This window comes from Struthio camelus, chromosome 13 (assembly GCF_040807025.1).
Source record: "Struthio camelus isolate bStrCam1 chromosome 13, bStrCam1.hap1, whole genome shotgun sequence".
NCBI lineage: Eukaryota > Metazoa > Chordata > Aves > Struthioniformes > Struthionidae > Struthio > Struthio camelus.
This window is the reverse complement of record NC_090954.1, coordinates 7,120,433-7,135,360: the sequence shown is the minus strand read 5'-3', so window position 1 is coordinate 7,135,360 and position 14,928 is coordinate 7,120,433. Positions and strand designations below refer to the sequence as shown.

General features: G+C 38.0%; 1 protein-coding gene across 3 annotated transcripts in view; it reads left to right on the top strand.

Moving 5' to 3' along the window:
• The window catches only part of RNF130 (ring finger protein 130), a 56,190-nt gene that overhangs the window by 3,369 nt on the left and 37,893 nt on the right, over positions 1-14,928 (top strand). For all 3 annotated transcript variants that reach the window (XM_068959411.1, XM_068959410.1, XM_068959409.1), the window contains exon 2: positions 7,694-7,888. In XM_068959411.1, coding sequence (XP_068815512.1) covers positions 7,694-7,888 — 195 coding nt within the window. The remainder of the gene's footprint in view (positions 1-7,693; positions 7,889-14,928) is intronic.

Sequence of the window (14,928 nt, the reverse complement as noted above, 5' to 3'; positions counted from 1 at the left end):
CATCAGTTGCAGTTGGCCGTTGGGTGTAAATACAGCATCCGTGTATGTTTTTCCAAGTGCACTAAATGTACAACAGCTGCCGGGTTTCCCTGTTAAGTTATCTTCCATTCTTCTGCTTCTAGGTCCTTTTCTTGCTTCCTCTAGCTTGCTAGTCTGTTTTCATGACTTCAAAATAATTTCTTATTAGCAGACAGCTTTAAATTGCTCCTAGGTATGGATGCTTACAGATATTGTAAAATGCTCCTTTTTCATACAGCTTTTCTGGTAGTATAGTTCAGGTTTATATCATCCCTTACTAAGGTTACCCCGTGTTTCTCATTCAGTCCTTTATTCAGTTATTTGCAACTTTGTGAAACTACCCATTTCAGTCAAAGCTTTTCACGCTGGCTATGTACGCTTTCGTAAAAGTGCATATACATGCACCGTGCAAGCTCTCTGCCTAAGCTGCTCTAGTCACCTCTGCTTTTAAGAAGCTTTAGTGTTTCCAGCGTTTGGAGTTAGGTGCCAGACAGAAGTCGTATTGCAGACTTTAGGCGTCAGGGATATCCCTTTTGCTATCACAAGCCAAGCTACAAGTGACTGAAAAATACTTTAACAGGTCTTGGTAGAAACTGCACAGAGCTTTGTGGATTAGTTTCCTCAAAAATGTTATCGGTAGTGAACAAGGCTCTTCTGTAAACTGTTGATTCCAGGCTACTTCAAATCATTCTGGCTTTGGGTGCAAAGTTGTGGACTGGGAAACTCAATCCTGTATGTTCTTAACAATTCCTTTACTGATGGTAAGCGTGGAAGGCAAAGTTTTGTGCAGGAAACGAGCTGGGTTGGATAGCAGGGAAGCAGACAGGATGACTGGGACTGGAGGTGGGACTGATAGGAAGCGAAATAACAGCAGACTCTGAGCCAAACTTGAAAACATTAAGGCTCGCTGAGCCAATAGGTTAGGAGCAAGAGGGTAAGCAGGGACAGAAGTGGACTGAACTCTGAAGGTGACAGTGGTGTGAAAGCTGGATTGGAGAAGGAACACGCAGAAAGGGGAAAGGTGTACTGAAGGGCTGTGGGGGCAAGGGGACGGAGAACTTTGGAAAGGAAAAGAACAACGTGAGCAAAAAGGTGGAAGTGAGGAAAAAACAATGCTGGCGCAAGGCTAGGAGTGGAGGTGTATATTGTGCATGGTACTGTAACTAGAGCATTTTCTAGCACCTGACGCATCAAGAACACGTTATGTGAACACGTTTTTGTTGTGGAAGGTATAAGATGACGGTTTCTTGGTAACTGCAAAGCTTTTGGTAATACCTTGACAGGTTTGCGTTTGTGTCTGGCCCAGAATTCATAGCAACAAGCCTTAGGAAAATGCAACAAGCAAATGCACTAATGAACGGAGAGTAGTGGCAGAAAAATCTTGTGCCATGTATACATTCCTTACCGTTGTCTCAGTGTCCAGCTTAAACAGTAGTCATTAAGTGGTACTGAAACTGTATTGGAGTTTATAGCTGTAATTGCAGTATACTTACCGAGCTACCAAGATTAAATCATAACCATTGCAAGATTCTTATAAGGTACATTCATTTTCTTTTCTTTAACTTATCCCCTGAAATAAGATTACCTCTTGTTCAAAGAGTTTCTCCTGGTGTTAGAGCCAACTTTAGGCAAAGCAATGGATACCAAAATTAGCTGTTGAAACTAAAATGTTGTCTTACGTAACACGTTGCCATGACTTTTAAAAAGCAGAAATTACAAGTTAAGTGCCTTGAATAAGGACTGTATTGATAATAATACAAATATTGTACTGAAAGAAAAGATTGTATATTGCATGTACGATATTAACCTTAATGGGATAGGAAATACTGCTACCCTTGCTTGAAATAGAAAAGGGTCAACACTGCCATGTTGTTTGTATCCATATCCCAGCTAAATTCCTCTTCTGGAAATTTTACCAGTGTATTGTATCAGTGTTGCACAAGTCTGTATTTTGCCAGTCAGATGTGTTACGTAGCACCCACTTGGGCAGCCTCTGCTAGAGGGGGAGAGGTGACTGCTTTGGGGTGCAGGCTGCCTGGGGCTGCTTCATCTTCCCATACGCTGTTTTTCCCAACAGTGAGTCTTTTGCTCTGCCTGCCCTCCCCCCTGCCGATATTGATGGCGTCTCTCCATCTATCGTATTACAGTGATTGAAGGTCAGACTTGAAAATGATGTCCCTGCATGTATCTGAGCCAGACCACTTATGGCAACTGGTGGTGGCCTAGGAAAATAGAATATTAGCTGAGATGCAATTAATCATGAGATCTGACCTTCTTTAAGAAAAAAAAAAAAAAAAAGGCGTGGAATGAATTAGTTAATGCCTAGAGCGTGGGATCACAGCACTGATCCTTTCTGTGAAAAGTGGACAAAGTCTTGCTAACAGGCAGCACCGCGACCTTGGTTGTTTTGTTTGACTGAACTGGAACATCGTCTTGACAGATGCGCAGCCCTGTCTGGGCAGCGTAAGAACAACATACACGGGCAGTATATGAAGGAAAGCAAAGCCAGGCTTGGTTCAAAGTAGAAAGTCTACATTTTGGCAGGTGTGTAGTTACTTCTGACTGGCAGGTGTGTAGTTACTTCTGACAAAGCCTTTATTCTTCTGACAACTGACCTGTTAATTGCTTCTTGCTACCATGGCTGTCTTTCGGACAGGAGGAAGTCTAAAGGCCCTGGTCAAGCACTTGGAAAAAGATCAGGAAGGGAAGTATTGTTACTCTTCTAATGTAAGCTTGTCAGTGCTCCTTCAGTAGCTGAAGAAACCTGGTTGGATCTGTTGTAGTATTAAACACTTCTTCCCTGTGAATTCTTAAAATGCTGTCGCGAGCATTAGTTCTTCAGCAGGAATTGCACATTCTTGAATGTAAAAGATGCTTAAGGACAAACGATTATGGGCAGGCTGAACCCTCGTGTGTGTTCTGCGAGAGGAAATTGAAGCTCTCCTGAAGCTGAAAGCGAGCATGCAACATAACTTGCAGATGCTTAAATCACAGCTGTTCCCTCTTCTGACAAGAGGCTGCTCTATGTTGTAAGAGCTCACAATAGGAAGGCAGGTATCCTTTAAAACAAATTATATACAGAGTTAAAATGCTGATCTGTAGCCCTGCAGACTACTACTAGTAAGGTTCTTCTAACAGACATAGATCTGGTGTTCAAACTAAAATATCGAACCTTGCTGGTTTTTTGTATTATCTGATGCTCAGAATCTTACTGACTTGCTTCCGGATCAGTTTCTATGCAATTTGGTATGGAAGGTGAAAGAGGAGGAGGTTTATTGTGAAATCAGAAGCAACTCTTCTGGAGGAAGTAATTTACCTCACTTCCTGTAGTAGCCCATTTCAGCAGTCATATGGTTTGATAGGGAGACAGCCCTGACGACCTGGAAACACTTTTTTTTTTTTTTTCCCTAAAATGAAACAGGGCATTTTAAAAAGATATAGGTGTTCCCTCCAGTACGTAAGCTTGCCATTCCACCTAAATAAAATCGAAACGTAAACTGCTAGCAGAGCTGCTTTTCAGTTTTTTATTCTCTCACTTGGGATGAGCGGAAAACAAACTGAGCTGTTCTCTTTTTTTTTTTTTTTTTTTTATCTGTGATAAAATGTTCTAGTTCTCTGCATGTTTGTGGCAGGTTTTGGGGGGGAGGGGGATAGGGTTCACAGCAGCTTGGCTATAATTGAGTCTGAGACTCCATATACCTGTAACACTTGAATTATTACCATATTTTAGGAAAACCTTAGATTTTCATGTAAGAGTAGAAACTACAATAAGTGAGACTAACTTTTTTTAAAGGGCCTGTAACTTTATGAAGTTTTATTCAGAATTCTTTTTTTGATTGACTGATAATGGGTAAGGCCTTTCTGGTTACTGTAATAAAACTAGTAATGGGTAATGCTTGTTTTTGTGAGATTAGAACACCTATGAAAAAAGTGAGTGTTCCCTCTGCTTACGTTAGCTTTCATCTCTGACATGGATTCTGCCACGTGTTCCCGAGAACAAAGACTACCCTGCAGCATAAAACGTGCATACATTTGTGTCTGAGTATTCTTCTGTTGCCTTGTGAAAAATGTGAACGTATCTAGAAAAGAGTGTAGCAAATTATTTTAGTCTATGTTTTGGCTGTAAGAAAGTCACCAAAAGCAACTCAGTCAAATAGAAAAGGATAAATGATATCACTGAGGACTGTAATCCTTTTAAATTTGAAGGAATGATAATTTGCAAACCTGACACTTTATCTGTGAGCATAAAAATTTTATTTTGCCGACATGTCTATGGTACACAAGTAGACATGGAGAAAGGAAAGATGGAGTATATAACCTGCACTTCAAATTAGCGTGAGCAGTAACACACCTGTAGGAAAACATACTCAGATAGCTTTCTGAATGCTGATATCTTCTGCAATTACGAAATGACATAAGTGACTTCTGATCATATCTTTCTCTGTACAAGTGATTTGTATTAGAATAATTTTAAATTAATGTGAAGTTGCTTTTCATTCTGACATGGATGTCATCCAGGTAATACTTATAAGTCCTAGTCTTTTAGATCTTAAGTGGATTTTGGACAACGGAGCATTGATGACGTGGTAATGGAGAGTTATTGATGATGGTTCTTGCTGACATTGTTCATTTATTGATTTCCCTTACAATGCCAATTTATATGTCTGTCTCTTTAGGTATATAATAGATGTTTTTAGCCAACTCACTATGCTAGAGGAGTGAGCACAATTATAAGAGTTTCACTTGTTCTGGAGTGTATTCAGCCCATTAAAAAACAGGCAAACCCAGACTTTCTACTCTTGTGTCTGAATTTTTCCTGTGTTAAAAGCGAAAGGATCCTTTAGCGTTTGTGTGGTGTAAATAGGATACTGAAGGGAGTTTTGATTTGAGATTAAATCCGGGATGACTTGCAGTCACTCTGTTCACGTTTATTTAAAACTACCAGTTTTTCCTTAATGGTTTTATATTAGTTAAATAATGCTAAAATAATATTGGAAGATGTTGAACAAATCTTCATCAGGACATACGGAATCAGCTAATCAGGAATAATATGCTGAATGCGTGTTAGTAGTGTCTGTTAGCCTATACCTGGAAAGTTTGCATCTCTTAATGTCATTTCCAGTTTTGTTGATCTACCCAGTAACGTTTTGTAGCTCTGTCCACAGCTACAAGAGACTTTGTTCTCTACTGTAGTGGAAAAATTTGTGCTACTTTTCCTGGAGACGCTGTATTTTATCTCTTACTACTTGCCCTGTCAGTGTATATATAAAATTTCAAATTATACAAATGTAAAGATATCTACATAACTTCTTGTAAGACTGGATTATATAACCCCTTTTCCAGAATGCTACCTTCCTTTTCAGGACGTCCTTTATCTTTTTTTGCCTTTTTGATTTTTCCATTCTAATTAAAAACCCATTATTTTGTTGCCATTTTTCCTCCACTCAGTATTTTAGCTTTGAACATGACTGCACTGAAACGAACAATACACAATCCTTAGGTTTGTTGTTCTTCCAGCCCTTATATATGTATTTTGGTAAATTTGATGTTGACCGCAGTGTTTCTTTTCTGAATTAATTGTAGCAGTTTGCCCACTTATTGAATGGTAGTTTTCAAGGGTGTGTTTTACACTTGAAATTCTCAAATTTGACTTTACTGGAGAAGGATATGATTTTAACTTTCAAGGCTTGATAAACTTCTTGCTGTAGCCTACAGGTGTCTCTACCTGTCCCTCACTTTTAAATGGAGATGTTCTGAACAAGGGGGAAGTGCGCATTAAAAAACAAACTGCTTTTATCCTAGTAGAGTCTGTCAAGGTTGGCTGTTTGCGCATGTGCCACGTGATGGCTTTGCAAAAAGAACCACAATTCCTCTTTTAAAAAAAAAAAAAAAGTGCCGTTCTGTTATTAAACTTAAAGCTAGAATGAAAAGCTACAAAAGTGCAGTTGAAGTGAAGGTGTACTCCTATGATCATTGCTATTCTGGGTGGCCATCACTAATGCTCCAGAAATACTTCTGTGTGGATCACTGCTAGTTAGCCATTTCCATAGGCATAGAAGTAATGCCAGTGTAATGGAAGAAAATACTCTATAAAATTCTACTTTAAGAATATGTCAGATTTTCCCTGAACGCTGAATGAAATGTTCAAATATAAAAATACAGCAAATAGTTCATGTCTGAAACACCTTAATACAGCCTTGCAAAACAACTGTGAAACATTCTTGCTTGCATCTGGACTACTTGCCCTTCTTCCAGTGGGATGGGAGAGGGGTTTCTCGTTCAAACTAAGAGAAGAAATGATTTCCTGTAAGATTGTTAGGGAGTAGATTTGTTCACACAAATTTTCTGGGGAGTGAACAAGAGATTTTCTTTCTTGTTTCAGAAAAGATCCTTTTGCTATTTGAATTTCCTTTGTCATAGAATTTACCCTGAGCTGTGCTAAGCTGAGAATGCTTTAAAAAGATCTCTTGCTTTGCTTCCAGCTAATAAGCTAGACTGGATACTTTTGTGGCAGACTTCTTGCTGAAATCCCATAGTCTGTGCTGAAAAACCCACTTTAACGGGAAAATTTAATGGGATGCTTCATCAGAATCACTCTTTTAAACTTTGAATGGCTTTCAGAGCTATTATTCAAAGAAATTACGTGTCTTAAAAATCACTTTTTTATCCCAACCATTTTTAGTATCCAATGCTGCTTATACTTCTGGCATTTGAAAGGTTGCATGTATTTGTACTGTCAGTTACAATTGGCTCTAAATTTCTGAAATCCTTCAGTGATACAGCCTTCAATGTGTTTGACTAGACTGCAAGTTTCCAGGTGTTTGAACATAAGTATCTTTCATCAGTTTAAGCTATTTATTGTAACGTGAAGACGTCTTCCACGTTGCTTGTGTGCCTTTTGTATGTACTTCTGTGTGGCTTTTGGGTTGTTCCAGCATATATTACAGCATCAAAAACGACAAGCCAGCTTTGCAGATGTTAAAACTAGATGTTTGGCGCTTGCCATTTCTGTGATTATTTTTTTCTTTTGCAGTATTAGTAACATGAGTGCATCATATTTTCAAAGTGGTTTGTTTCTCTATGAATTTGAATGCACTTTCTTGTAGACAAAAGGTGCATATGTAAAAAGCTGATGTTGGCTGCTGAGATTTCACAAGATCAGCTTTGAATATCGTCCCTTCTTTTTACAGTAGTCTGCACGTGGCAAATAGCTGCTCTGAAATCTTGTTTTTCCCACCTCCTTTGTTTAGCTGTACTTCCCACTGCAGTGATCTTTATGACTGCATTAGAAAGAAAAAATGTTCTGCTACCCAGAATGACTGATAAAACAGCTGTTTGTTAAACGCCTATAGCATATGAACCATATTTGAATGTTTTTCAGCCTGTAGGCAGGTATTGATTCAAATGTTAATTCACTGTTCTAGCTGCTCTAGAGTTAAAAATAGCTTATGCTGGTGAGCCTAATTCTTGGCCATATATTCATGGCTTTAAATGTGTGAGGCTGTTTTTTAAAGAAGACTTTCTTACGAATGCAGTTACCTTTAGTCTTTATTAACCAGAGAGCTAGGTAGCTTCCTAGTGCACACCAGTTAAATAATTGAGCAAACCTTGGAATTTTTTCTCTTTTGTCTATCTGAACACATTGCAGTTTGTGTAAATATATCTCCGTTTTCAGTTGCAGATCGCCTGGGCTGTGACCCTCGAACACGTTTCCAAGTTCCACCGAACACCAAGCAGTGGATCGCTTTGCTACAGCGAGGAAACTGTACGTTTAGAGAGAAAATACTGCGAGCAGCTTCACATAATGCCACAGCTGTGGTCATTTACAATAATATATCCAGTGAAGAACCTGTCACTATGACTCATCAAGGTAAGTAAAGCAGTCTCTTCCACTTCTATTCCTTTTCCCCAAGTTCTCTTTTGCCGTATAGACTATAGCTAAAGTGCTATTGGCACGGCACAAATAACGCTGTTTGAAACACTGTTCTCTAATGATGTTTGTATGTATGCAATATAGTGAAATAAGCCTGTAATTATGAAAGAAATTCTTTTCTTCTAGGGTACATTTTAACCAGTGAGGAACACTTTCCCCTGCAGGGGGTTACGGGTGTGTTGCAGGGGGAAGATGTCTGTAAAATCTTAGGTGTCGTGTGTTTCAAACCTTGCTGAAGACAAAAAGCTAACACTATATGTCAGAATGTCTAGAATTTTACAAAGCATCTGTACCTGAAGAATTTTTGTAGTAGCATGACTAATTGCTTACTATGGCGTCTCTCAAAGGTTAACAATTGCACCAAAATCTGAGCTTATATGCTTTTCTATGGCAGTTTGCAGAGGGTGTGGTTTCTGTGGTGTGTCTCTATGGATGCTGTACAGGAATCACAAAACCTAATGACAAGAAAGAGTGGTTGTCTCTGTAAATAGTCCAGAATAAGACTATTGATAGTCTGGAACAATGCTGAAAGTTTGGATTTGTACAAACTTATATATTAAACCTGAAAGGCCTATTTCTGTATTTGACAGATGAAGTACTGAATCTTTTTCTAAAATATTTCCAATCCTTTTTCCTTACGCACAGAGGGGGTTGCTTGGAAACTGGGATTTTTCTAGTTATTGTTCTGCATATTGTCACCTAGTTGGAATTTGATTCTTCTACTAGAGAAGCCCTGTAGTCACTTGTTTCTCTTATTTTGTGATCTGAGCAAACATCATACAAGAGAAACGTCCTGTGGCTTGTTCTGGTGTAGTGGGTTTTGACCTTTCCAATTCTGTGTATCACAGAAATTTTCCAGGAAGATGTGGACTTCTGTGTAACAAGATCAATCAATTGATTGTTGACAACCAATTTTTTTCTTAGGAACCTTCTTCAGTCACTTTTACACATAATCTGCAAGAAAAAAGCCCCATGTTCTAATAAGATGTTCTTTACCCCTTTCCTTTTGTGGTCCTTTGCCACTTCTCTGCCTATGCATTACTGCCCCAACAAAGCCTTCAACTCTGTCCCCTTGACGTAGCTGTAAGATTGTAAAGCCAACAATCTTTTTTCTAGTAGTAGTTTGTGACTTCTCCTGAAGTTTGGAAGGCCTTATTGGGAGAGAAAGACTACCCATAAAAACACAGGTCTAGCATTGTTTGTTCTAGCACATGCTAAAACATATAATGGATTTGACTACAATTTCAATATTGTTTTTCTCATAATGCGGTTAGACTTGGCAGTTGCTTTCAAAGCAATGGGATGGTGTCTGACTTTTAATAAGAAGTGCACGTTCACTTAGCGTTTTAGCTCTTAAGACCAGTGTGGTGTCTGTGAAAATACATCAATAGATCTAGTGGTTTGGGTAGCTTAAAATAATCTCTCAAGTTTTAAGACCTGAGATCTGTTGTGGAGAAATGGTGTCTTGCAAGCTGTAGAGTGGTCAGACAACTGTTTGAATACTTGGTATCTGGAAAAAAGCTAACGCCGTCTTCAGCACGTTGATTTCAAAATATCCATTCTTTCTTATGGCGAGTCCTTTTTCTTTTAAAAAAAAAAAAAGAGAGAATTCCTGGAGAGATGATGCACATTTTACCTTTAAGTCTTTGAGAAACTATTTTAGCTGTATGTACTCGATCCTTGTTGTACTAGAATCTGCCACTGATTTGGACCTGAAGGCACCATCTCAAAATTAGTATTGGACTTGGAAGTGTTCAAAGTATGCAACAGACTGAAAGTAATTATCTAGAACTTGTTTTGATTGTATTGTGGTCATGAATGGGATCTGTGTAGGCCGTGTGCATCTTGCTGAGCTCCCTGTAATTAACTTCCGGTTTGCTTCACATAAGATCTGTACTTGTGTGACGTTGTAAAATGTAGACTAGTCTCTTGGTTTTAATTTCAGCACAACAAATATTTGGAATCCAGAATTCCCCTTTGTGAAAGTTATCCTAAATTATTCCAAGAATAGCACGCGTAAAGTCATCTTACATGCATTTAAAGCGTTCTTTGGTCTTCCTTTTTCTGCCTTGTCAACCATATTCGTGCTTGTATGTTTTTGTGGTAAATGGCTATGTCATCTGCTAACTGGATATTTCAGTGCATTCCATCTCTTCTCCTTAGTATTTTCTGTTCCTAACTGTCAGGAGAAGTTAACCCTGTCTACTTGATAGCTATTCTACCACTAATTCAGTTAAATGTGTGTTAAATAGAGTTGACATAAAGCAAAAATGAAGGTGGGCCACCAAGTTTGTCTTGTTTCTCTGTCATGTCTAGTGCTGTCTACTATTCCTCTTTTTATTTAAAAAATGCATTCTTCACTCAGTATCTGTTTGCATCTGTCTTATAACCACCCTTCTTGCTCTCTGCTTTCTTTCTAGAGACAGGTGACAAATAAACATTGTCACTTTGTATCACTATTCCAAAGTCTTTATCCTGCTGCCTAGAAAGCCTTAGTCTGTCTTGCTGGAGAAGCACAGAGGAAAACAGCAATGGCTGATAGTACATGCTTTTCTAGTTTGATATTTGCATGAATCCTGAACACCAGTTTAGGGAATGCCTATGCTTGAAAAGGGGGAGGAGAGCAAAAAATGTTGTACAGATTTGTGTATGTTACCTATCTTAAACCTGCAGAGAGGGGATTCCTTGTGAAAGAAACTGAGTGAGTAGGTCTCACCTATGAGACTGTTTTATCCAAATTATTTTATGCCTGAATACACACTTGAAAAATTTAATCTCATGGAGATTTGTTCATACGCAACAGAACAGCAGAATATAAAATCCTTCTGGTGGCCAGATGTCAACTATCACTCTTGCATCAGACTATCTTCATTACCTCAAATGAAAAGTCTATATTGCTAATATCAGAATTTTTTTCTTGTGTGGTAGTCCATTAAGTATAAGCCCCTTGGTCTTCAAGTCCTGTTTTAAAGCAGATGTTGACCTGAAATGGGTGTACTCTTTTTTTTTAAAGTTTATTTCTGTTAATCTTATTTGCAACAGTATTTTTTTCTGACTATCTCCCTGGATCTATTACTGTGTGCATGTAAAATAAATGTATTTTACATATTCTTGTAAATGTCCTCTATCATCTCTGTGAAGGACATCTTTCCCAGCATATAGGATACGTTAGACTATGATATCACTGGCAGGAAGGCAGTTTTATGGGTGGTTTTGCTTACTGCTTCTGTTAAAGCAGAACAAATATTCTCTAATGTAGAAAGCCTATGTGGTGGAGAAAATATTTAGTAGCTGTCCCCTTTATAATCAATGATGGGAATAGGAAGGAAATGCAGGTAAAATAACATTTTAATTCTTTTTATCTTTTATGTGGTTGAGACAGTCCTATTAAATACATATTATTTAAATTATCTATTGAACTGATCTAGTAAAAAAAAAAAAATAAATAGAAAATCTAGAGTTCTATATAGAGATACAGAAAAGAACAGAAGCTAAAATAGCCTCTAAACCAAACTCTAGTCCTCAGTATTTTACGGTACAAATATTTCAAAAAGTCAAAATAAAATTGCTGAATGCCAAGAACTGCTGTTTATCAGTGCTGAAGACATTTCTTTAAGTATTTACACAACATATTATATAATACCTTGTTCAGAGAATTTTGCCTGACAGATTAAATCTCTTAGTCTTTAGAACAAGTTGCAGGCATTGTGTCTCAATAGAGCTTAATTGCGCTTTCGAAAAAACAATGCGTTCCTTTTCTGTAAGGAATTTTTTCTATTCAGTGATATGCATAGGAGGAGATTTTTTACTGCCCTAATGCTGTGGGAGACACTTTTCTCAGGATCTGTTTCCTTCTAGCCAATATTGTCTTCGAAAAAACAGCAGTTTCCATTCAAGGCAGAAACTTCTGATCACCCTATATTCACTTACAGGAGAACATTGGCACCAGACACAGCATTTCTGTTTGTTTTGAACTGGGATAAAACTGTGAATTTATTTTTGTGTTTATTATTTTAGGTCACTAGGTCAGAGATGGGAGGGACAGGAAATAACTTGGAGTTGTTGCCATCTAATGGCTATTCCATGCTCTCGCCCTAATCCAGAGTAGGCGGAATTAGGCTGAAGAGCTCTGGAGTTTGAACTGCCGCTCTCCTGTGTCGTGGTGCTCCTACTGCATGCAGCAAATCTGCTCTTCTGCTATTTCCCTCTTTTTCTCAAACTATCTCTTTATGTAACTGTAGGCTAAAATGATGCATAGAAACTAAGGCCAGATGCTTTGCAGATTATTCTGCCCAAATGTGTGCTGGAATAGAGCTGAAGTGTTCATCAAATCCATCATGAAATTTTCCCTGGATTACTGAGACCTACTTTGAATTCGTAACTCAATGAATTCGTCTGTGTCTTGCTAAACTGCTAAGAACACAAAAGTGCAGTTATTCAGAAGGTGTGGTTTTAAGGGTATTATCTAATGTCAGTTTTCTTCAAATTCTTTTAATTTGAAGCGGTCATTGATTATTAATGTAGCCAGAAGGACTGGGTTAAGGTGATGCCCTTTACCCTGGCATGTTGGTGAGAAGGGGAGATGAGTCATTACAGATGAAGATTTTTTTTTTCTTTTTTAAAATTTCATTAGCTTTGGAAACATTAGTTAACATATGTTTGATCAGTTTATATTGTTAATTATTGTGTTATTTATATTTGCTAATTGAAAATGTTATGAGCAAGTGTGTTTCCCACTGCGTTTCTTGGAGGTATATTCATCAAGAAAGTCTGTCCTACAGTAGATGGAGTTGTCTGACAGTTAACAAGCCTCAGAGCAGAGTGTTTGGAGCACAGGCCCTGGGACATAGGGAAGCAATTGTCTGTTCAGGACGAGCCAGGGAAACCCCTTCACAAAGCTAATATAGCCTTAGTGGCTTACAGAACGTGTTCTTGCCAGCATTGTTGCATGGTGTGTGCTTCATCCACAAGTGAAAAATCAGCAATTAGACTCATTTTTTCCATAGCCAGCTGAGAGGGTAATTAGTTCTGTGACTGTGAAAAGGCCCACGGGATTGTTAGTGACTATAAGTAATTACACACTCTCTCTTAGCCAAAGACCCAAACTCCAGCAGCAGAGTAATTCCTAAATGTATGGATTCTGTGGAATCAAATCTAATTCAAATCTATGGATTTGTTATTTATGAAATTCTGAAAATAGCTGTAACCTCTTTAGGTGAGGTCCTCCTACCGTTTCTTTTCTGGAGTTAGCTGAACTTGTTTGGAATGACCATCCAGACTGACGTCTCTGTATTGAAGTTGTCTGTAACTAGAAGAAAATACATGAGCGTGACAGACTACCCTTATTAGAAATCCAAGATCCATTAGTAGGAATGGAAACTACTCTCCAGAAATAGCGAAATGGAAGCCACCTACTAGCACCTACTCACGTTATAATACGCAAGAATATTTAGAGTTTATAATCAAAATCTAACTATATCTTAATTTGACAAAAATTACGAGTAAGGTCTACATTAGGATACTATTTTTAAATAATCAAAAAATGCATGCGCTGTAATCAGTCTTTGGATGTTAAAACCAGATCTAAGGTATCAGTTTCTGGACGTTGTTCCAGAAGAATCATCTACAAAGATGAGAAGCTTTCAAATAAGCTGCAATTAACCTCTGATAAGACTCCTTCTATATTTTTATAAAAATGTGAAACTGGTTAATGAGGAAACAGTTTGACAGTAGACTAATTTTAGTTTGCATTTGCCTAGTGGTAGTTTATACTGTTTCTTGGGTGCAAGCTTAATGTGACCCTTTTGCTTTTTTGAATACAAATTTTGCACTACTATTTCTTAGTGTACTGATATCTCAACAAGATGAATTAAATAGGACTGCAAGTGAAACTTATTCACTATACTTCATAGTCAAATGCCAGTAAAACTTACGTGAATGAAAGCAAAATTTTATGCACAAAGAATGGAAAGGGGATGATAAAATGATAAATTCCTTTTTATCAGGACTTCTTGATTCTTCTAGGAATAAGTGAAATATGTTTCCTTTTCAAAAATCATAGTGCAAGTAGATTAAAAGAAGCATTCTTAAAAGAGAAGAATGTCATGTGGAATTTCTGTAGAACCATTGCAACATTTATCTGCTTCTTCCCTTTTTCTAGGCTTGTTTTTTTCCTAGTGTAAAGAACCCAAAATGGCTAGGTCACATACATTAAAAATATATGTAAATGTGTTTCCTGGAAGATAACAGTGTCCCTCTTCAGAAAGGGACAATATAAGCAAATAGTCAAGCGAGCTCAAAAGTGAGGAGGAAAATAAAAGTCTGCCCGTACCTTTTAAAATTCACTCAGCTACAGTTACAGTCCTAGGGATGTATAATTTTTTTTCTTCTGGTGCTTCCCTCTTCTCAGCACACCTGCAGTAAATCTGTCTTCCTGATGCCCATCAGAAGTTTTGAAATAGTATAATATACTTTTCAAGAATCAAGATGAGGCAGAGATTCAGGTACTTGTGGAAGAGACGCATGCATCTTGAAGCTTAATAGTAGGGTCTTAATTTTTCTAACAGTGTTTAGTATCATATGATGTATGATAGAAGACAAGAAGAAGCTCTCTTTCTGAGTGAGGGTGATGGAGAGGAAAAGGTCAGTAGCATAGTCTAAGGTCTCATTTTTGCATCCTAATACTGTATTGTATCTTTGAGAGACCGGAAGTGTAGTTTTCTCAGCTGGGGAACACCCAAGGTATCGCAGAGAGACAGGTGGACCTAAGGCCATGGTAACGTTGTGGAAATGTAAGAGCAGATCACAGATGTATCCGCAGGAGCTGCGCTCGGGAAGATACAGGGTGAATGAAACAGGATGGTTTAGCTATGATTGCCTGTTTTGATCGTAGGCAGATTTCTCCTTAAGAAACATCTCATTGAGTGTCAAGAGTAGAGCCAGTTGGGTTATGAAATAATGTATCAGTAGTTGAATTC